This window comes from Atractosteus spatula, chromosome 6 (assembly GCF_055471065.1).
Source record: "Atractosteus spatula isolate fAtrSpa1 chromosome 6, fAtrSpa1.hap1, whole genome shotgun sequence".
NCBI classification, from domain to species: domain Eukaryota; kingdom Metazoa; phylum Chordata; class Actinopteri; order Semionotiformes; family Lepisosteidae; genus Atractosteus; species Atractosteus spatula.
Genome location: NC_142711.1, coordinates 22,838,617 through 22,861,155, shown reverse-complemented (window position 1 = coordinate 22,861,155; position 22,539 = coordinate 22,838,617). Strand labels below are relative to the sequence as shown.

General features: G+C 38.1%; 1 protein-coding gene across 2 annotated transcripts in view; it reads left to right on the top strand.

Annotated features, from left to right (window-relative positions):
* Positions 1–22,539, top strand: part of LOC148832678 (partitioning defective 3 homolog) — a 431,574-nt gene that overhangs the window by 54,609 nt on the left and 354,426 nt on the right. For both annotated transcript variants that reach the window (XM_088918670.1, XM_088918669.1), the window contains exon 2: positions 15,640–15,741. In XM_088918670.1, coding sequence (XP_088774796.1) covers positions 15,640–15,741 — 102 coding nt within the window. The remainder of the gene's footprint in view (positions 1–15,639; positions 15,742–22,539) is intronic.

Sequence of the window (22,539 nt, the reverse complement as noted above, 5' to 3'; positions counted from 1 at the left end):
ATGACTGATTTTGTTTAACAAGGTTCCTTTTTAAGACAGTGTGCGAAGAAGTCCTATCAACTGCAGAGCTTTTTGGCGCGTTAGTAGCATACCTGCTCTAGAACAACCTATCAGGCTCATTTGGAATTAGTTCCGTCTTTAATAATGTTAAATGTTAATAATGTTTAATGTTAATAATGTTTTTTTTATATAATCCTAAAAACACTAATTACGTTTGCAACTTTAAATATTCTGGGCATCAAATACATTCATATTGCATCCCAAGTGGTCCATTGATTAACAAGTAGTGCTTTGTTCAGCATGTCTTAAGTACCCTGGTATAACGGGTATTTGTCAAAGTCTGTTAAATCTCCTTTAGCTTTTGTAATGTGTGAATAGCCACTTTCTCATTCTTTTTTAGAATGCTTTGTCAGCAGAAGTCAAAACCAAAAAGGAGCACAAACCCTAACATCAGCAATAGTTGTAATTGCAACTTTACATTGCGCAAATGTCCATTCAGAAGTGTACTCTAGTACACACAAGTTGCTTTGCTTGTACGGCTTGTTTCTTGACTTTCCTTCCACACCAGTTCTGGTGTTGCAAGAAAAGACAGAGCTGCTCTGGATTCCATCCAGAGATGAATGACTAGGTCATTCCTTTAGGCTCGGGAATGCATACAGTCTGACGACCTGACCTTTCTTTGTCTTGAGAAGAGAAGACTATGAGACGGCCTGGATCGTATATTTAGAATCTCTAAGGGCACTGACAAAGTCAATACGCTGGACTACTTCAGAATGAACAGTGAAACACAAACCACAGGACACAGATGGAAGTGCATTTGAAACAGATCAAGGAGCACCTTTTTACACACAGGAGTGTGGGTCAGGAATGAGCTATTCCAGCCATGTTGTTGAAGCTGCTATCCTGACCTTAAGAAGCAGCTGCATGAGAATCTTGAATATTTTGGTTACTTGCAACCAAATGGGCTAGAGAGGCCAAATGATCTCCTCTTGTCTGTAACTGCTCCTAAATGTATACAGTCAGAAGGTTTGTAACTTCAGTTTTATTCATCTTTTAGGCAAGTGAAAGTGAGTTGCCTTGACAGTGGTCACAGAGGTTTGTAATACAGGAAGTGAGTGAAGTCCTTGTAGTTCCCTGTGGCTTTGGAATGTGAATTTCTTCCTTAATGACCACAATATCCAAAGGGAAGTTGGCATGCAGCACAGTGCCAGTAAGAGCTTGCAGTTTGTCCAAACAAAACTGCTGTGTATGTATGTGCAAATGGTGAAGGTCTATATTAATCAAAGTAGAGAGGTTTAGCAATAAACCCCCAGCAGGATTAGTACTGCATTAAAATCTCTTAATATGTCACAGTAAATGCAGAAATGCAGTTGGTGGGACTCTTAAGAGTGTGTGGTCTGCTCATAGACAAGTTCACTTAAAGGCCGAGAAGAAAAAGAACTTAAAGCTTAATTTGTTGGGGTTCTGGCTCTGGTCTGTCGTGCCACACTGAAGGTATAATTCAAAACATAAGAAGGCATAGCAAATCCTTATTTTTTCACAAACTTGGAGATTAATTTAGAAGGTTTACCTGAGAATCAATGCCACCATCTCTTGCTTTACTGTTTTTTTTCTTACCTCAATTAATACAGAGAAGTATTTAACACTGAAAAATATGCTTCCTTCTCGCTGTGCATCTGTGTTGTTAGTGGTGTATCAGCCCATTTTTTGTACATTTGTTTTCAGTACCATTAAGTGGTGCTTTGTAGGTACTAAGCAAGTTTAATATCTGTCTTTTAGGACTCCTGAAATTTCGTTTTGCCAGTTATTATTGGCTACATCTAAGCTTCAGTGTATTTGCAGTTCATGGATTACTTTGTTATATTCATACACTGTCACTTTGGTTAGAAGCTTGCTAGGAGTATTTGAATGTCATGGTCTAAATAATATAATATACCTGTACTTCAAAAATTGTTAGTGGGTATCTCATTACATGCCATTAATGAAAGCAGTCACAAGGATTCTTCATTGAAGTGGCTTCTGCATCTGTTTAACATCCTTTGGCACTGAACATTGCTAGCAAGTTTTGTCATGCGTGTTTCAGAAGGGTGTTTTTGAAAGGGTTTATGCGAGAGCAGGTGCTTAATGTTACTAAATCAGTGAGTGTGCTGTATGAAACTTAAGTACATTCCGTGCTGGTATAAGACTTTTCAAAGGCTCTGTGCTCTCTTTTTAAAGTAAAAACCACAAAACCTGATCTTGTGTATTTCTATATATAAGTAGTCCACTAGTGTTGGATTTCATAAATATTTTTGTGGCAAGTCTTTAGATAAAACCTTTGTAAAATAAATTAATGTTGATGTTGGGCAAAAATACAGAAATCTAAAACCTACTTTAGTAGACTACCTCCTTCCTGAAAAACAGAGAACACTCTTCTGGCTATGGAGACGGTCTACTTTGGACCGTGTACACAAAAATTGCCTTGTGGTTTTAGAATTGCATGTTATGTACAAGTTCAGGCTTCAGAGTTAATGGTTGCTGTCTAAATGCTGCTCTGGCAAATAACTTGGGGGTTGAATCTGGAATATTATTTGAAAGTCCAATATCTGTGGCTGAATTTCGGTTTTAGCTTTTCATGCGTTACATTCTTGATGCAAACAAATTTCCATTTCCTCTTCTTGTGTCCTCAGGGCATTTCTAAAATTGCAACTGAGGAAGTCCGATTAAATTTTCCCTTTTCCATTTTAATTATAATGCCCCGAATTAACAGGCAAGCATTGTCCCTGAAGTGTGCAGGAAGAGAGCAGACTTTAATTTGTTGGAGAGGCATCTTTTGCCACTGTCTATTGATTTTAAGGTAGTAGCTGTCGGAGCCTACAGTATGTTGCTGGGTGTATAGTATTTTCCTGAGAAATAATGAGTAATGATCATAATACTAATTAAAGTTTAAAACTTGTAATAACAAATCTGCCAAATATATTTACTACATACAGATGATTGCAGCAATCATGGTTTGTGTGCATGTAGAATATCATCATTTTTAATTTTTTTAATTGATTTTTGAAGCAGACAGACACCAAGCCAGATAAGATTTCTGTGGTTAAGTGAGTTTATTGCTTTTTAGCTGTCGATGCCTCTGTTGAAACCACATCTTTGTAAAGCCTCGGTCATTGCCTTAACCCAGGTATGTAATTAACTTTTCTGTACTTATAGAGATATCTTAACCAGCAGATGTCTTTCAGTGAAAGGTCCTGTGGCATATTGTAGATTAAAATATTTGTAGGCAGAATTCTCAAGCCATGTTAATATCATTTTCAGTGTCATTCTGTTAGCCTGGTTTTGAGATGTTGAAGAATATGAAGGCGGTATCCTCAAAGGTTCCATATTTGCTATTTACAATAAGTATCCATAGTCCTGATGAAATAAGACCAAAAAACATGCAATATCCAATCAACAAATATTTTATTATATCCTGAAAGCTTCAAAACCTGTCATGCTGTAATATTTATAGCATTGCCCAAAATAATATTTGTCAAAAGTGACCCTTATATTTTCTGGAGTACATTTATTCACACCCCTGTAATTGGTAATTTTGTAAATCCTCCCCTGGCAGGGATTATACTGAGAAGAAGTCTCCTGTTGTGTGCTGTGGGGTTCTGGCACCTCTCAGGGGGATTTGTGACCATTCCTTCTGGCAAATTGCTCTAGGTCTTCTGGTTTCTGATTGTGTCCAAAAACCTTCTCAAGTTCACAAATGTTTGATTAGGCTGAGGTCTGGAGATTGAGATGGCATTTTGTATGTGGTTGATTTGCATGTATGTTATGGATCATTGTTATTCTGGAATGCCCATTGTTAGCCAAGCCTGGGATTCCTGGCAGTGGGAACCAGCAATTTTCCTCCCTATCTTAAGCATGATTTCAGGACCGGAAGATGCAAAACAACCCCAAAACAGACATCCATTCCAATCAGCTTCACAGCCGATACACGTGTTTCCTCAACATGAGCATCAAGACTGGCAAACACCTGGCAGGTGACATTTAGTTTAGGAACAAGTAATAGGTTTATTCCATGCTGAAAAAAAGAAGAAAGAGAACACAACGTTTCGGCCGTGGAGCCTTCTTCAGGTGTGGACATTTAGTTTATGTAACATTACTAATACAAGATGGAAACCCTGAGCTTAAAGGAGCTACTTATGTCTTTTTCATATAGACACAATTATATATTCTTAAAATGTGACAATAAAGCAAAAAGAAAGTCAGTTAGGATAGATATAAAACATATAAATGTGCATAATTTAATTCAAGGGGTCTTTTGTTAAAATTATACAGTGCATTTGTAGCCTCATTTAAAACATTGTGTACCATTTTGGCCCCTACTTTATAATAAAGATATTGTTGCTCTGGAGTTGCTTGAATTGGTGGGGGGGGGATTAGGTTTTCATCCCCAAACTTTCCTGGTTGGCCTTTCTTGGTTAATGATCACTTGTAGAAAACAGCGCAGGCCACAGCAGTACTTACACATTCAGTGACCAAAGTTGACAGTTGAATGAAATTATTTTTTACAAAACCGAGTTAATATGAGCTTTCTGGAAGTTATAAGTAAATACAAGTTTGATCTAATTTAAGGGGGAATGTGTTTTACTAAAAGGATGCACAGAGAGCGAACACAGCTGGGGACTTGATATTTAATTCTTTAGGGAGAGGGTAGCTCAGTGAAGACTAATAGAAAGTGACAAAGTGACAGCTGCAATAAAGAATCGCAGGAAAAAGATTAGGAAACCTAATACGAGGATGCCAGCTGAAAGCTGAACATTTACATGGAGTCTGTTTGTAACTGGCTTGTGCTCATTTCATACCCATTATTTTTGAGGCCTTACTTGGAATTGGAATTGGTCATGAAAATATTTTTTATATCTTTCCATGAAAAGTTGTGATTACTTCCTTGTGACTTTGAAACAACTCACAGGTGATTTCGGACATGTGCTTCTGGCCTATCTCCATATTAAATAGTTTGTGGCACATAAACAAATTCAACATTACCGGAGTATCGAAATGTTGGTTATGTGACTATGCTACCATAACGCTTAGCCAAAAGTGCTAAAATTCCCCAACATTCCTTAACATTAGAACTGTATCCCTAAATTTGTGAGGAACTCCTAATTATTACATGGAAGATTGACAACCATTCTGTCCTGGAAAGTAAATTGACTTGTTACGGTAAACTTTTAACAGTGTAAAACCGCAATAGACATCATACGATTGACTGGTAACAAGTTAAAACCTTTCCCAATAACAAATTAATTTCTTCACTATCTGTAATATTGTGGTGCTAGTGAGCTCTTTAGCTGCCTGTGTCAGCAGTTATTGCTGTTTATTAGGAGCTCTTTCTGTGCGAGACTCAAGAACATGTAGAATAAGTCACAGTAAAGGGCTCACACTTGTGCAGAAAGATGGCACATCACCAAATACATGCAACACCGGTTGATCAACAAAAGATGGGTGGCACAGATCGACAGATACAACACGGCAAATCAGCCGCGGATGGGAAGGCAGCAGATACACACTACAGTTATCCTCTATATAACTGGGGTTGTAGTTCAGTCTGGGTTTCTATCATCTCCTCCCAAAGGCTCAGTCCCAGTTTCCTTAGTCCCCAGGCAGTCTTACTTGCCTGGGTCAAGGGAACTACACCTGCAGGTGGAGTGAAGTCCAGAGCCTTTTACTTGGACATTGACACAATAAATTACAGATATACCACTTTAGCATGTTGTATATCAGTTGCTTTTTATGACTATTTTTAAAGAAAATGGCAGACAAAGATGAAGCAACAAGAGTTTGGTGGAGTGAAGTCTGTTTTAACGTGCATATCAGTGACTGCATTTGTTTTAGTAATAGTGAATTCTGAGGTAATTTAATTGCTTGTTTGAGAAATGATCAGAACAGTCTGGATAGTGAGGTATAACACCAAGGTGCCTTATTTGGTTGAATTATAGGCAGTCAGAAAACCGATTTGAACTGGAGGAAGAACTACTGTAAACTAGTTTCTGCAAAGCTGTGTCTTAATTGAAACAAGCCCATGCATGCAAGCAGAGCTACTTGCTAATTAATAAAAGGTCATGCAAGTGCCTCTCTCCTCCTTCTGTTCAGGTTATGTTTATATCTTCAAGCATAGTCATGGTACTTTGAACATTTTATATCTAGTTAGAACCTTTGCCTTGTTTGGACCTTCTACTGGGGAAATACAGTTATCACACCATTTTGTTCTATGTGTACTGCTCTTTGAAAAGGTCAGTTTTTGATAATTGCTTGCACTTATATAGCGCTTTTCTGGACACTCCACTCAAAGCGCTTTACTGGTAATGGGGACTCTCCTCCACCACCAGCAGTGTGTAGTATCTCCCTGGATGATGTGACGGCAGCCATAGTGCACCGTACATGTGGGGAGGAGAACAGAGTAATGAAGCCAATTCATAGATGAATTAGTGATCTGAAGAGGTACTAGACTAGCAGTGACAGCAGTGTTGTAATCTGTAACAACACCTTGTAACCTGATCTGATCAGATTTCGGAAGTCATTCAAGGTTGGGCTCGGTCAGTAGTGGTGTGTTCCTCTGAGGAAAACCTGGTCCTTCGGATAAGATGATATATTGCAGTCCTTTTTCCTTTACAATCTGGGATTTTACAAATCCAGAGTGGAATTCTACTATCCCTTTTAAAATCAATGAAGTAATCTCTCAGTTTCAGCAGCACGGAGTACAGTTGTTAGCACTGCTGGCTCGCTGCACTGGGGCACTGAGTTACATTCCCAGTGGGTTAAAACCTGGGGTGCTCTCTCCATATGTTCGTATGGGTTTCCTTCCACAATCCAGAAACATACCGGTAAGTTAATTGGTGTCTGGGGAAAACTGGACCTAGGTGTGTCAGGGATAGGCTCCGGCTCCCCCGCGGTGGTTAGAAAATGAATGGATGAAGTTTCTGAATTTTTCTCCCAATCCTTTGAGGTAGGAAGTGCTTCACAATGAAGGCAATTGTAATAATAAACTGGAAAATAATGCTGTGCATACATATCGGCTGGAAGTCAGTGTAAATATTCAGAAGTACTGTATACCTAGAGCTCGAAATGCACATGCAGCATATAGTTTAGTATTACTTTAAAACTTCATGGGTATCATGCACACGCTGTAGAGAAGTTGGTGAGATGGTTGAAGGAAGGAGAAGTTTGACCCAGTGGTTTCTTTTCCATATGACCATTCTTAAAAACAGGGAAACAGCAGATTCCTGTTAAGCTTTCATTATGATTGAAGCACCTGCACGTCATATGGCCACGAAGCATGGCAGCTCTCTTCACAGAAGGTCATCATTTGTCAGTTTTTTTTAAATCTCTTGGCCTTCTGTTTTTGTCAGTTGCCTTGGTGTATCACTTATCAACTGATCTTCCACACTTTCACAATAAAGGGACCGCATCATATCACAACAGATGACAGTTGCTATATGTCATCTTTTGTACTGTCTTCTTTCAGCACTTCATTATAATACTGTAAATTCTGTCTTTCATTTTTCAGTGTTGTCCCCTTCAGGCACTTATATAAAGGTTGTCTGTTCGGTTACTTTTTTAAACAATTCTTAAAACAAAATGTTTTCGTATCTCTCTATTACTGTCATTGCATCTGAAGAGAAAGGGATTCAGTTGTGAAATAGAAGGATGTCTAGTGGTCAGGAATAGGAACAGTAAATTAAGGGGTCACATTACTCTTCCTTTCCTGCTGAACAACATTTGAGCCTCTCCTGTTAGGGAAATGAATGATCTCTGCTCTTTCTCTTTCAATTAACAGAGCAGGAGAATTGAAATTTGAATGATGCATGCTGAAGTGTAATTATACCATTACTGACGATGACTGCTTTCCTCAAGTTTGAAGAAAGCTTTATGTTGGTATAAACAAGTCTCCATTTTCACAATTAAACAAAAACTTACTCTTTTTAGGAGCACGAAGGGATCTTAGACAAAGACAGTGAGTTCATAAAAATCTCCTTAGCTTCACAATGAATGGGAAAAGTATAGCTTGGAAGTCTTGAACTCTGCCAGGATTTGTATTTGATTATTCAGAATCAGCGCTTGGTTGGTACATGCCCAAGATGAGTCACAGTTTTGTGTAAGCAGGTTGTGAACTGTCCCAAAAACAACTCTCTGAAGCAATAATAGTATATTAAGAGCTGACTTAATAAACAGTGCTGTTATCCTAGTTCTTTATTTAGGGGAAAATGCAATTTATTTATGAACAAAACTATCTACAAACAGAACATTTTTTATGTGTGGTAGCTGAGAAGGCAATGCAACAATTTATCAAGTCCTTTTTTTAAAATTAACTGATGCAAATTAGGTGCTGTACTGATATTTAGAATGTTATTTCTGGCTCTTTGATTCACTCATTTAAAATGCATGTTTGCTTCTTAGCAGGATGTGAGTGGTAAAGCCTATTGACGATTTCTCCAAAGACCACCCAGAGCTCTTCCTGGTTAAGGCCAAAATAATTCCTCTTGTTTTTCACCTCAGTCTTATTTGTCTTGGGCCTTAGCAAGTTGATGGCCACTGGTGGGACATGTATTTTACTTTGCTTCAGTATTGATCTAAGAAGACATGGCTACTGGGGGAGAAGGCTGTCTGACTTATGGGTGGTCCTGTTTTTAGACTCTGATCGATTCTATGTGACTTTCAACACCCGCTTGGCATTTAGTAGCTTGAGGGTCTGACTGAGCTCTCAGTTGTCAAGTTGTCATGAAAAAGAAACTGAACAAATTATGGAGTGTCCAATTAGATATATAAGACCTTAAGAGAGATAATGCGTGGAAGGTAAACTCAAATGAAAAATGAGCAAAATGTCGGCCATCGGAACAAAGATGTAGATGTGATGAACCATTTTCCTGCATTGGACAAGCGATGAATTTAGAATTTCTGATGAAAGTGTGTGTCAGATGTTCCCAAGGAAATATGACATACTGTAGTCGAGGTAAACAGAACCTTTATTTCTTCATTTGTTGATTTTCTCCAGTCATTTGTGCACTTCTGTAGTAGGGTGATTTATTTTAAATAATGAATAATAAATTGCAAGCATTGATTCCTTTAATTTTTAAATAGACTAAGCTGTTGGTGAAGACGAGATTGCACAATTCCAGCTTAGCATGTATGATTCTGTCCCTCAATACGTTATAAAGTAGCTTTAGCCTCCTGCAGTAAATATTACTGTTGTGACTTACAAACACTCTAAGAAGATTGACTTACTGTAAGCAAACATTTTAGCTGGACAGAATGTGTATTTAGGAAAAAAATTGAATGAACCTTCAAATTGTATTGTGCCATTTTTGGTATTTTCTGGTTCATGGCAGAATGAAACGCGTCTATCCCGATGAAAACGTATTGTAAGAGAGTTCATTTTCTGGGTGCTGGGTTTCTGTGCAGTCACAACAGAAGAACAGTATAGTTTACTTAATTTAAAGTTGTGCTTATATTTAATTAGTTGGATTTAAGTTCTCTGTGCTGTCATGATGACCGTGCAACTGGTCGTGGGTCCTTCTTGGGTTTACTCCAGATCCAAAAGTAATTCATCAGCCATTTGTTCTCTGTGTATCTGTCCAAAAGGTGAGCATATGTTTCTGTTGTGTGCTTTGACCAGTAGCAGCTTCTTTGGCACAGGAACATAATGACTGGGTTTATGAATGCTTAGATGAGATGTGGTTTTAAGTTCTTTAGCAGGAGTTCATTTAGCAAAACATCCAAAGTTCAAAGCTTTACATTAAAGTCTGTGGTGCATTTAGAATATAAGTATTTTTATTTTATATATTATTTTTAGTTTTTGGGAGAGAATTAACACTTTTGTATTGTGCTTATTAAAAGCTAAATAAAATATTCTATGTATGAAGTAAGCTCCAGCCATAACTCTTTCATATTACTTTTCTGTGATAATTAATTTCTACCCAACTGAAGACTAGTTTTGCTTTTTTGTGTATGATGGTTTTGTGACTTATCCTACATCTTCAAGAGGCTTGAAGAGTTGTGTCCCTACCACAAAAGGAACATTCATGCTTACGGCCTTAAAAATGTAAAGATACATTTGTTATCCCTGTTGCAAAAAATCCTGAAAAATGTCTGTCAATGTTTTGGTTTTTGTAGCGTTTTGCCTCAGTTTCCCTGTTTTGCATCTTTCTTTGCCAGTTGTGAAATTTGCCTCGGTCAAACAGTGATTAGCTGGTCAACTCCAAACCTGGTGGACATAGTGCTAGCAACAAGACAGTTAACTTGAGAAAATTGTGATATCGGGCCAATCGGAATGACAGCCCGATTCATGTCTGTGGAATATGTGGATGAGACATTAAATCTGGTCCTAACTAACTGGTCTTTAAATGTATGTATTTTGGTCTTTTGTGTGAGCAGAGCTCCCCAAGATCTATTTCTTGAATGAATATTTGTTGGGGGAAAAAAAAGTGACGTATGACATTTTAGAAAGATGTGGGTTTAGATTGTGAAGGTGACTTACTGCTTGAACAGTAAAAGCAAACCACTGGATTTTTTTTTGAGCAGCTGAAATAAACAGGTTGCAATGTGTGCATCTTGCCATGGTCTTATCCACTGCTACCTCTACTTGAATAAAAAAAAGCATGTAGATTGTTGCGAGCTGTTTGTTTTCCTCCTGCTCAAGCCCCAGGGTGAAGAAACTCTGATGTGGTACTGATGTAACTAATGAGTGTTGCGGTTGGCTGGCCTGTTTTATTACATAGTCCAAATCAACGGATGAGAAAAAGAAGTCTCGCAGGCTGATTACTTTTTGTTTGCAGTCGTGTCGTCTTCTAAAATCACACCACTTGATGATTTAAGTGACTGAGTTGTTTTAATACTTAATCTAAACCTAGTAGCTGCACATGCAGCGGAAAATTTGGGAACAGGTAGGGTGATGTTTAATGGCTGCTGTATAGAGCCTGTTAAAAACTTTGGCTCTTTGACGCTTCTTTTGTTTAAGGGAATGTTTCAAGCTTCGTGAGGTTGTGGGAGTGTGGATCAAGCTACCCAGCCATGTCGTTCAAGCTAATAACCTGGCTTCTTTCAAGAAATGGCTTAAAGATCCTTGGAACAGTTATCTATTTACTATCAAATGAGCTAGCTGGGCCAAAATGCCTCCTCTGGGTATAAACGTAGTTACTGCAGGTTCTTGTCTTGACCGTTTCTGACATTGTGCTTCGGAAGGATGGGTGCCATTTCTTTTTCTCTTCATTCTATCCTATAGCCCCTCTAGCCACCTGCTGCCTATGCATGGGTCCTGTTCATCAACTACAGATCAGCATTTAATACAATTATTCCTCTAAATCTGTTTGATAAACTTCAGGGGCTGGGCATCAGTTAGTCACTGTGCCATTGGATCCTAGATTTGCTGTCTGATAGGAAGCAGGTGGTGAAGATGGGTGACATGCTTTCTAAGTCTATGAATCTGTATACTGGTGCCCCCCAAGGCTGTGTACTGTCACCACTCCTTTATTCGTTCTACAGTAATGTCTGTGAATATAATAAAATTCGCAGATGACACAACATTAGTAGGTTTAATGACTAACAGTGAGGAAACAGCACATAGAAGTAATGTCAGTGCTCCGGCCAAGTGATATAATGAGAATAATTTGGAGCTTGGCATTGGTAAGACCAAAGAGCTGGTGGTGGACTTTCACAGGGGTGGAGGTGATCTACCACCACTTGTCATTAATGGCCAGTTTGTGGAGGGAGTGGACACCTTTGAGATTCTTGGCACGACTCTCTGCCACTCACCGAAGTGGGAAGTTCCCACCAGCCTCATCATGAAGAAAGCCCATCAAAGGCTGTAGTCCCTAAGTCAGCTGAGGAAGTTTGGAGTTAATCGGGAAGCAATGAGACACTTGTATATAATTTTCGTACCTATCTAGAGGCCATCAGGCACCTCAATATGTAGACCTTGGATATTGCAATTATTTTATGGCAGTAAATATAAGTGGAACAGACTTTGACTAATATGTACTGTGTATGTAAAAGTGGAGTATGTTTTTTGTTGTTTGTATCAGGGCTACACTGGGACAAATTCCAATCAGCTTCGTTGACGTGGCAATAAGTATTAAATTAACATGGATTAATGTGAGAACGTCATCTTTTCTGAGACATGAATTGGAGGCCATTAAGAAGATATCTGTGAATGTGATGCCAGTGAAATTCAACAGGTTGATTTTGACAGGGGTACATGGATTGCTAGTGATTCTCTGGACTCATTCTGGATAGTAATGCTGGGTGTTACTAGTCGGGGAATTTCTTGGGGAACCACGGTTCTTATTTATGCCCATAAAGGTGTGGTAATATTTTCTGCTATTTTTAGGGTCCTAAAAAGTGGCCCTTGAAGAATTAACAGCAAATGAATGAATTTGATTAACAAAGAAATGAATTATTATAATATCATTATAATAATTATAATTTCCAAACACTGAAGGCAAAAACAAATATCCTACAGATGTCTTTAAAATAAATGATGTGTTTAAAATAGTCATATACCTTTTTTGAAATATGGTGATTAGCTTGTGTACTGCAGGGAGTTTACATGCAGTTGAGTAAAGAAGGTACAGTATATCAGTTTTTCACGTAATAGTTTCTATAACTGGCAGCCTACAGAATATTGGTTTGTTGGAGGCTCGACACTTGACGTAATGTATGTGTGATACTGCAAGTCTTTTCATTAAATTGTTTTTAAAGACTAAATCGGATTTTAATTTCAAAGCAAGTTATGTGGTAAAAAATAATGGCAATTTAAAAGTACATGTCTTGTTTTCTTATTGTGTATAGGATCTGGTTTAAAGTTTCTAGAAGTCTGTTTATGAATGTTTTTTTCTGCTCTGTCTTTTGTCACTCTGTGAGAGGCTAATGCTCATTACGGAGATCAGCATGATGTTCTCCACCTAAAGGACATGTCCTAGCTGTAATTTTTGATTGGGATTTGATGTTGCGCAGACCTGTAGTGAAAGACTTCATTCAGTCTGCTTCTGAAAATATCCAAAGTGAAATATAGTCCCCAGTTACTGGTGAAATCTGTTCGTATTGTGTACTTCTGAATCATCAGATTTAATGTGAAAGGTACCGGATTGTCATTGCATTGTACTTGGTTTGAACCATAATAATTTTTTTTATCTGTCTCGTATGAGAAAGCCCATTGAGCCAGGCTGCAGATGTATACTTCTGACAATATCCTTGTGTCTATATAAAGCTTCTGTAAGGACTAATTAGAATATTTCAATATGTTTTCTTCAATGTGCATGGCATGGTGAGGAGCCCACCATTTTTAACGGCAGTAGTGAGAATGATTAATGTGTTGTTAAGCAGGGCTGCATTAATCAAATCGGAGGTGAATATCAATGGAGATGACAGCAGCAGCAGGCTACCACTTTGCAATGTGATCTCATTAGATCTCTGAAGCTAAGCAAGATCAGGCCAGGTCAGTTCTTCTGTGGGAGGCCTCCTATAAAAAACATGTAGCTTCTCAGTGTGGTATTGGGGCGCCAGTTGGAGGCACTCGCCCATCTGGACCAGAATTTCCAAAGAAAATAATGTCCCAGTATGGTGAATGGAGACTTTATACCAATGTCCTTGATGCATGTTCATGAAAGATCCCTTGGCATTGTTACCAACCCTGGTGTCCTAGCTAAATTCTGTTCTGGTCTTACACAATATAGCCTATCTAAAAAGTCCCTCTTTAATTCATTACCTGATCCGCTGGGCAGTAGGTCCACATAATGACTTCCATGTGTTAAATAGGTTTGAGCCATGCTTTGTTGGTGTTAACAGTGGGTTCCCTCCAATATGTGATGTGCTTTGGGATTCTTTGGGGAAAAAATGCATTATATAAATGCCATTAATTTTTGCATTGCTCTTAACCTAATGAAAGGCAGAAAATAAATAAATGTTCCGTTTGCTTTTAAGTATGACACTGGGAGTCCTTGTAGATGTACTAAAGCAAGAAAACTTGTGATCTGGTAAAAAAAAAAACATTTTATACTCAATTAAACATTCAGGCACAAATAAGGCTTTCAGATGTTTTGTCAGCTTAAGACCATTTTCATATCTTGTCAAATATCACCATTAAATCAAAACTGTTGACCTTGTAGTTATAGTTGCTCTTAATTCCCCCTTTGTTTTCATTTATCCTGCCTGAAATGACCTTCTAGACCAATTTGAAAGAGCAAAGTAACACAGCACTCTAAAATTTAAAAAAAATGCATCTTTGTTTACATTACAAACTTGTCAACGTCACTTTTGTGGTTATAATACATTTAGTATATACATCACAGAACGTTTTCAATAAGAGAACCTTGTTGTCTGCTTTGTATAATTTTTGAAAGAAGCTTCCGAACTAATAATAAAGGCAGAAGATTTTGTACATTGAAGCTTAAATTTTGAACTGACTTCCTTTATAGCACATTGTAGACTATGAAGGAGAAAAATGATCCTAATTATCAGGGTCAATAAATAGTTTGTCCTAATTATCTTGTGATTGATGCATCTTCCCCATTAAGAGTGATTCCACCGGTGTGTTAACAGACACATTCCTGTCCTGGTTTCCATAGATGGAAATGTCAGACAGGGCCTTCAGCTCAGTGATGAGCAGAGTGACAGTGCTGTTAGACATCAGCCGAGAGCTGTCTGCTCCATTTCGCCACATGACCGAGATATCAGCGTGGTGCTTCTCTTGTAGGAACCGACAGGTTGATTAGTTTCGCCCAGGGTTGCCTGTGGCACCACACTAGCAAAGTCTGCCTTTCTCTTCTTAGGCTGTGCAGCATTGTTTTTATACTGGCAACAGTTCAGTCAGTCTGTAAAGAACTGTGTGGATACTAATGTAGCTGTTTGAACTTGATCAGTCTGCATTGATCAATTATGTGCAAAAATATCTCTGCTTAGATGGTTTCACTTTCATTTTTGATACAAGCTTGTTTAAGGTAACAGGAAATTGTACTAATCTGATATCATCTTGAGCCAGATAATGTGGGCTACTATATGCTCTGTGTTTCATGGGGGCAGTTAATTACTATACTCTTCTTTCATAGGTTCAAGGAGAAGTTTGCTTAAAGTTTTTAGCATAAAATGTTTTTTTTTTGTTTTCAATTAGGTGGTAAGACTGTATAAGCCCAAAGTGTGATTTAGCTACCCTGGCTCATAGGAACAGTGTCATAGAATCTTTAATGACCAAGTAGTCAGGATCTTGGTTTAACATGTCATCAAAAGTCAGTTACCTCAATTTCTCTACTGGGTCAATGGGAAGTGTTACATCTTTGTTCCCCGGTACGACTTACAGCAGTAATCCGATTTTCCTTAAATGTCTCTGGTCCCTCTACTGACGGGACCGAGCATTACCTGAGTAACACTGCTGCCAGTGTGAGCAGAGGTACAACTGATGTCTTTACATCACATTATATGCACAAATTATCCTATGGAAAGAATAGGAATATATTTGCAGCATCCAGGTGGATGCTGCACACTGGTGGTGGTGGAGGGAGAGTCCCCATTCCCTGTAAAGCGCTTTGAGTTGAGTGTCCAGAAAAGTGCTATATAAGTGTAATTAATTATATTATTATTATTACTGGATTTTTTAAGATGAACTTTTGTTTTCTTCAGGATCCAGGATACTGGTTACAAGTCCATCGTTTGGAACATGGTGATGGAGGCATACTAGATCTTGACGATGTCTTGTGTGATGTTGCTGATGATAAAGACCGGGTGAGTAAGCCAATGAATCTTCCATCCAACAACAGTTTATTAAATGTACATGCACAGATAAATGTTAAGTTTACAGTTACATTAGAAACTACCTAACCAACTCAGTATTATTAAAATTACCTAGGCTATTAGTTTTGTTTAGCATAGGAAGTGTTAAGTTTCTGCTTTGAATAGAAGGAAATGCTGAAACCACAAAGAAGCATATGTTAAAAGTTTGTATTTCATTCATACTGTAAGTAATGAGAATGTAAGCGTTTAAATAGTCCTGATTTAACGTGGTGCTATGAACTTGTCACTTGCAGCTATTAATATGAACAATTCTTTGAGTACTGCATAATGCTATTCTGTCTTTACAGTGTGCATTTATAAAACCCTAGCTAACTATCAAGAGCTCTGCTGCTCACAGCTCAAAGCTAAAGTGTGCTCATGGAGTCGTGCTTGTTATATTTCCAGAGGTTTAACATTGTGTTGCCAGCGGGCATCACACACATCATCACTGACTTTTTGCTCTGCAATATGCTACAGAAACATCTAATGTCTCTTGCCCTCATGTAGTATTTATTTCAGAAGGATTAAAGTGGCTGGCCCTGGATTACATTTGCTACCGAGTGCAGTGATATTTGATTCTGCTGGAATATTTGTTCTAGTTCTGGAATCCCATAGAACTGAATGCATGAAGTAACTTTCTAGATGCCCTGAAGTTCTTTGGAGTAACTGCATACTTAAAGAGGGAGTCATCTGAAGAAATTATTCTCCTTCGTGTGCTTTATAATAAAAATATTGATTGCTTCCCCTTTCAAATTTCACCTTCAAAATACCGTTGAAAGGCTTCTTTTTTAAGTGCGAGGGTTTTGACAGCTTGGTGCTTTATGGTTCTTAATTGCACTGTTAGAGGAAAATCCTTTGTTGAAGTTATCACTGTAGGGCTTTTTTTCCAGGTGACACATTTTGTAATCGGGTGAAGGAGGTACAATTGCACTGTATAATGAAGCTAGTGATGGAACAGTGTGTCATGGGACAAAGAGTGAAGTTAAATCATCAGTTTGGAGGAGACCATACATGACATAGCAGTATTATTAAGGCTGACTCATTTTCTTGGTCCACAAGGTCTACTGTCCTTTGAACTCTAGGCAATACAGTTAATCATAAATGTTGTCTAGTAGTATGTCACTCATGTCCTCCATTAAATAATTTACCTATACTTTATCAAGACCTTCAGTCCACATGCTATATTTTCTTTAATTAAAGGGGATGGAAGGATTCTGAGACTTTTTGGCAAATCATTTTGTCTTCATGACTTTCTAGTTTGGCTGCAAGACCTCAACTAAACCTTGTGTAAAAAAAAATAATCAGTATGTACTATGTTGATTCAGAAAATTGTTCCTGTGTGTGGGCATGTGGTTGGTTTTGATTTTTGCTGTCTCAGTGCTTGGAGTGTCAAAGCCAGGACCTGTATTGGCAAACTGGAAGAGTAATGCATTCAGGGTTTAAGGAAGGGAAAGTAAGGCTGTCATGATAAAAAATGAGGAACACTGTTCAAGCAGAAATGCTATATATGCAGGTTAGGTCTTCCTTCTAGCAATTTGTTTTAAAAGCATTTGCTCCCATACTCTTTCGGGTTAAGTCCAAAGTGTTAATGTAAAATAGTGTTAATAAATTTATAATTTGCGTATCTGCACATGGAAATGTGAGAATAACAAAGAGTTAATGAGGGATGCTTTTTGATCAGTTTTCACAGAAAACGGAGGTGGGATTTAGAAATATTTCTTGTAATAAACTGTCTTGGATTGTATATAAGGATATTGCTAGTGTATAAAATTTTGATCTGTGTTTCTTTAGATGTTGCTTTAACTCTGGGTGTAGGAGGGGAACAGGCATTACACAGCTCTTGACAGTGGAAGAAATTGACAACATACTGCAGATGAAGCAAAAAAACAAGTTATTAAATACTATTAACATGGAAAAGGGAGAAGCACTTAGTAAAAATCTCTTTGACCTGATGGTATTGTGCCAGTTGTGCTTAAGGAAACAAGATGATGTAACAAAACTCTCCCAGCAGTTGTTTGGGACAGGGATAATACCAATTGACTGGAAGATTGCTTGAGCAATTATATTGTTTAAGTATAATCCATCTATAAAAAAGGCTATGTAACTGAACCAAGTTATTATAGACTATGGAACTGATAATGAAATGTAAACTAGGGCCTAGAGGGTCTAAATTAGAGCACCAACTGTATGGCAGTAAGATTCATTTAAAGTTCTTTGGGTGAGGTGCCCTCATGTGCTAACTGCACAAATGTGTAGTTAAAACAGAGAAAAACAAGGCACTGCTTCACAGCTGTTGGTGTTTGGAACAAGAAACCGTGGGTTTCTAGTGCCTAATGATCTAAGACGTTAGATGGGCCGAATGCCTTACACTTTTTTGTAATCTTTATTTTGTACTTATGGGTGCTTGCCAAATGTTCTGTCCCAAGTTCAGCAGGTCTTGCCCCATGATGGCAGGCTTGTTCCTATCTGATTTTATTTATAGTCTCTCATGGAGACATACATGGGAGGCCTGGGGACAACAGCTGCTGCAGAACTGTTAGTTTAACTACTGCAACACGTTCAGCCCATCCACCCAAGGAGCTGAGAGAGCTTTGTGTGAAGTGCATACCTTGCGTTTATTGACAGGCTTGTGGCATGACTCCAACTCTGGCTTTGGCGATGGAATTTACTAGCTAGCACCTGTAGTGAACCTCAAGGCTAAATAGTAGGCCTTCTATATAAGGAAAATATTAAGATTTAAATGCGGCATAAAAGCTTTAATGGTACAGTTGTTTAAGGCAGCTCCAACCTAGAACACTACCTAGTTTTTGACATTTTGTCTTCCAGCCAGATAGACATCAAAATCACCAGATGGAATTGCTTCCTTACCCTTAGAGTTAAGTGAGCAAGTGATCATTTTGAAATAAATAGACCAGGTCTTTTACCATAAATGCTATGCGTCTATAAGTAACTAAATTGTTGAAAGAATTAGACATGGAGTTCAATTTTGCCAATACGTTACTTGCAATTACTGTAAGAGGTGTTGGTTTTGAAATACCTTAATTGGTTTGTCAAACTTGGATGTTTCTATAATGAGATATAGAAAAATATAACCTTGCTGTGTAATTTTAATCACCCTGAATGCCATCATTTTCTCTTTTTGATGCATTTAATATGCTGGTGATCTGTTCAGGTGTTTGTTGTGGCTTCTATGAAAGAATCTTCAAAATAATTTTCTAAAAACTGCTCTGGGACACCTTGCTTATCCAATTAAAGAAAAGACCACAGCAAATTGTGCATGCCTACTGCTTTTTAATGTCGTCTGCTGCTTTTTAGCTCATAGTTAAAAAAAAGTTGGCAGTACGGTGCATGTAAAAGCCAGCTTAAAAACTATTGACAGGAAATGTTTACCGTAAGAAGTAAGAAACCCAAGTGAATTGTATTTTACTAAATGAAAAGTAAGTTAAGGGCAACTACTTTCAGGTTCATGACTTGAGAAAATCCCAGTAGGATCTGTAATAGCCCATTCCAGATCATTTCTGTCAAATTACTGCACCATGGGGCTTCGGTGCCAGTTGTGGTTTGTGACAGACTGCGCTGCACGTTTGAAAATCTATTGCCGAGATGGAACAGAACTCTTCAACTGCAGCTTGTACATAATTAAAAACACTATAGCCGGTTGTAGACGAGTTTGACAAGGGCAAAGCATCATTCTGCCGATGAAACCTCCAGAACAGCCTGTTCTGTAGTTTGCACAGTGGTACAGAGCTCAATTCATAAGGGGTTGGTCAGTCTGTGGAGAAGGCAGTTTTTCAGCTGTCTACTCAAATCTTTGGGAGATACTGAATTTAAAAAAAATCTCCACTGAGATCCACTAAGGCATGTATGAGGTCCCTCACTTACAGAGCCCGCAGAAGCAGGGTTTGAGTAAATTGTTAATCTGGTGAAAGTCGGCCGTGTCAAGGTTGTATTCTGAAGCTGCTCCTGATGTCACTGAGAGTATATTGTAATGTCACTCCAGAATCTCAGGTCATGTGTCACGCGGGATTAGTATTCATTTAGTTTCATGCCTTGTGTTAATCCTCATTAGAATATCACTAAGGCCTCCATAGCTGTGGAGCATTTTGCCAGCTTAAGCAAAGGGAGAGGGCAGGGACTGCGTTGGCCTGGCTCAGGTGGTGAGGCGCGATGGGTTGCAATTATCACTCACAGAGCGCTGGAGAATGGACTCAATAAATCCAGGAAAAAAACAAATGATTTTAAGCTGTTGGCCTCTGAATCATTAATTAGCTTAAGACTTTAGCTGCAGCAGCAAAATTAATAGAGTATATAAAAACAGTAGCCCTGAACAATTTGATTGGCACTGATATTTGATAGTAGTTATCAGTGAAAAGGGATTTAGAAATGCTGTAAGTAATTTGTGTTCTTTGAATTTAGGCCTTAACGTGGCAGGTTTTAATCTGATAAAACCACATTTGATGCTATCTTAATAGTGTACTGTTACTTGCTTGCTTATTTAATTTGAAAAGATCTTCATTGATTTTGGCTTTTTTGTTTCCTTGCTTTACTCCGTATCCCTGCTGGTGCTCTCCAGGCAGTTTTTGAATACAGTCTGCAAAAACAGAGGAGGATTTATGAACATGTATATTTTTGCATGTGCTGAACGCTGGTCTTATTCATGCTGTCTACATGTGTTGTTCTCAAGGCCTGTGATGTCAACAGCCAGTGATCTGTCAGTAAGCAGGGGAGCCCTGTGTTAGTATTCTGTGAATGTTTTTCCAGGTGCCCACCTCTCGTTTCTCTTGTTCACTGTCTGGCCTTGACCACATTCCATTCTAAACCATTCAGCATGCCGATGACATTCATTTGACAAGCGGAAAAATGGAGATAATAATGGAAGCTGTGCTTTCTTCATAAGAACATTATCATCTGTTTTTGATTTGGCCTTTTATATTGTAAGAAACGAAGATAGCTTATGACTGCATTCATTGATCATGTATTTATTAAAGTATCATGGTCTGAGCAGGAGTATTTAGTGACTCCACTAGTAGAGATGGCAGACTGACTGCACGGTGCTTCATTGATTAAGTCCTAAGACGGGAGTACCTGGTGCCCTTCTTGGGTTTTATCCTGATGTGACCATATTCCAGCAGGACGTTGTTATGTTCATGTCACAATAGCTGTTTGTAAGATGTGCAGTACATGTGGATGAGCCTTTGAGCATTTGTGGTCTGACGTGATAAATATGGCTCAGAGACCAGTGAACAGACATGCTTGCTCGGGCTACATGAGAGGAATGAGACCGAATTGCACAGCATCGGTAACCTGCTGCAGAACACGTCAGAGAAGTGCAGCTTCTGCTGATGGCCATGCACACTACTAACATGGGTTTCCCAGCAGAGCCGGGGTTGTATTTGTTGCAGTTATAAGGCAGGTTTGATCTGTGTTTGCATAAAGATTTTTATTCATAGAAAATGAAAGTATGTTCATTGAAGTTAAACCCAGTTTCAAGCTGCTGTCCCCATGAACAGCATGTAAAAAGAGGAATTGTAATAAAACAGGGAGCCTAACTGAATAAGTTAAAACATACTTGATTTGGTTTATACTATTATAAGATATTAAAATAAATCAATAAAACAAATATGCAATTCTTTTAAGTACCATAAGCTTTATTTTTAGATTTGCTGTTTTTTTCCAAAGAAGTTTCAAATTCTTCCATTTGTTTTCATTTGTACATTTGTAACTGATTTTTAACTCATTTAAAAAAACATTTGAATTACATGAAAGAAGGTGAAAGAGAAGGTGCTTAAGATGAGTTTAACTATGATACAGAAGGTTCTCTCAAAATCAAATGAAAACCACCTGGGAAAACTACAAGGCCTTTTAATATCTGTTTTTAAACAGTGAAAGTTATTTTGTAGTTGCGTTACATTGTTCAATGGTTACACAGGAGTTAATGATGAGTTATGACACCTTTTTTGTGTGACTGTACATGGCAAACAGCTGCAGCAGTTATCCTTTTAGCCTTGCTAGATGAAAACATTTGGATTCATCCATCATCATTTTGTCAAAACGGCTGACAAATGAAGGAAGGTATTTAGAGCCACATGCCAATAAGGATTCAAGTAGCATAGCCAAATGCAATTAAGCAACCAAGGGCATCTAGTTAAATAAATGTGCGAAAGGAAGGAAAGATACTGACCTTCCTTTGTTCATTCCCCATGCTGACTGACCTTGTGCAATTTATTACTATTCGATTTACGAATACCTGCAGTTTTATAGAAACGGATTAAGATTTCATGAGGAGAACTTGGGCAGCTCCAGTCTCTGTAACGTTTGTATCATATTGTTTTTTAGGTGTGAAGCAAGAAAAGTAAAAATCTAAAACCTGTGGGATTTTCTGCATTTCTGTATGTTTGACCTGAAAATCCCCCCTTTTCTTTCTTCTCTCTGGCGGTACAGTTAAAAGACCTTAATGAAATCACTTGGATGTGTATTAGAAAATGCCAAAAACTTAGTATAAAGTTGGAGTTTAGCCAAACTACTTGACAACAGCTGCAGAGAATTTGTATTTTTTCATTCTAGTTTGGTTGCAATAACACATGACAAACCTTAAAAACTCAGTATAGCAACCCATACCACTTGTTGTGATTCTCAATATATACAGTATTCAGGTCCTTCCTATGGTGACCTCCAGTATTTACTGAAATAACAAAATGATGCCTACACTTTTTTTTTAACTCAGTGTTATATTCAAAACCTGGAAGCTTG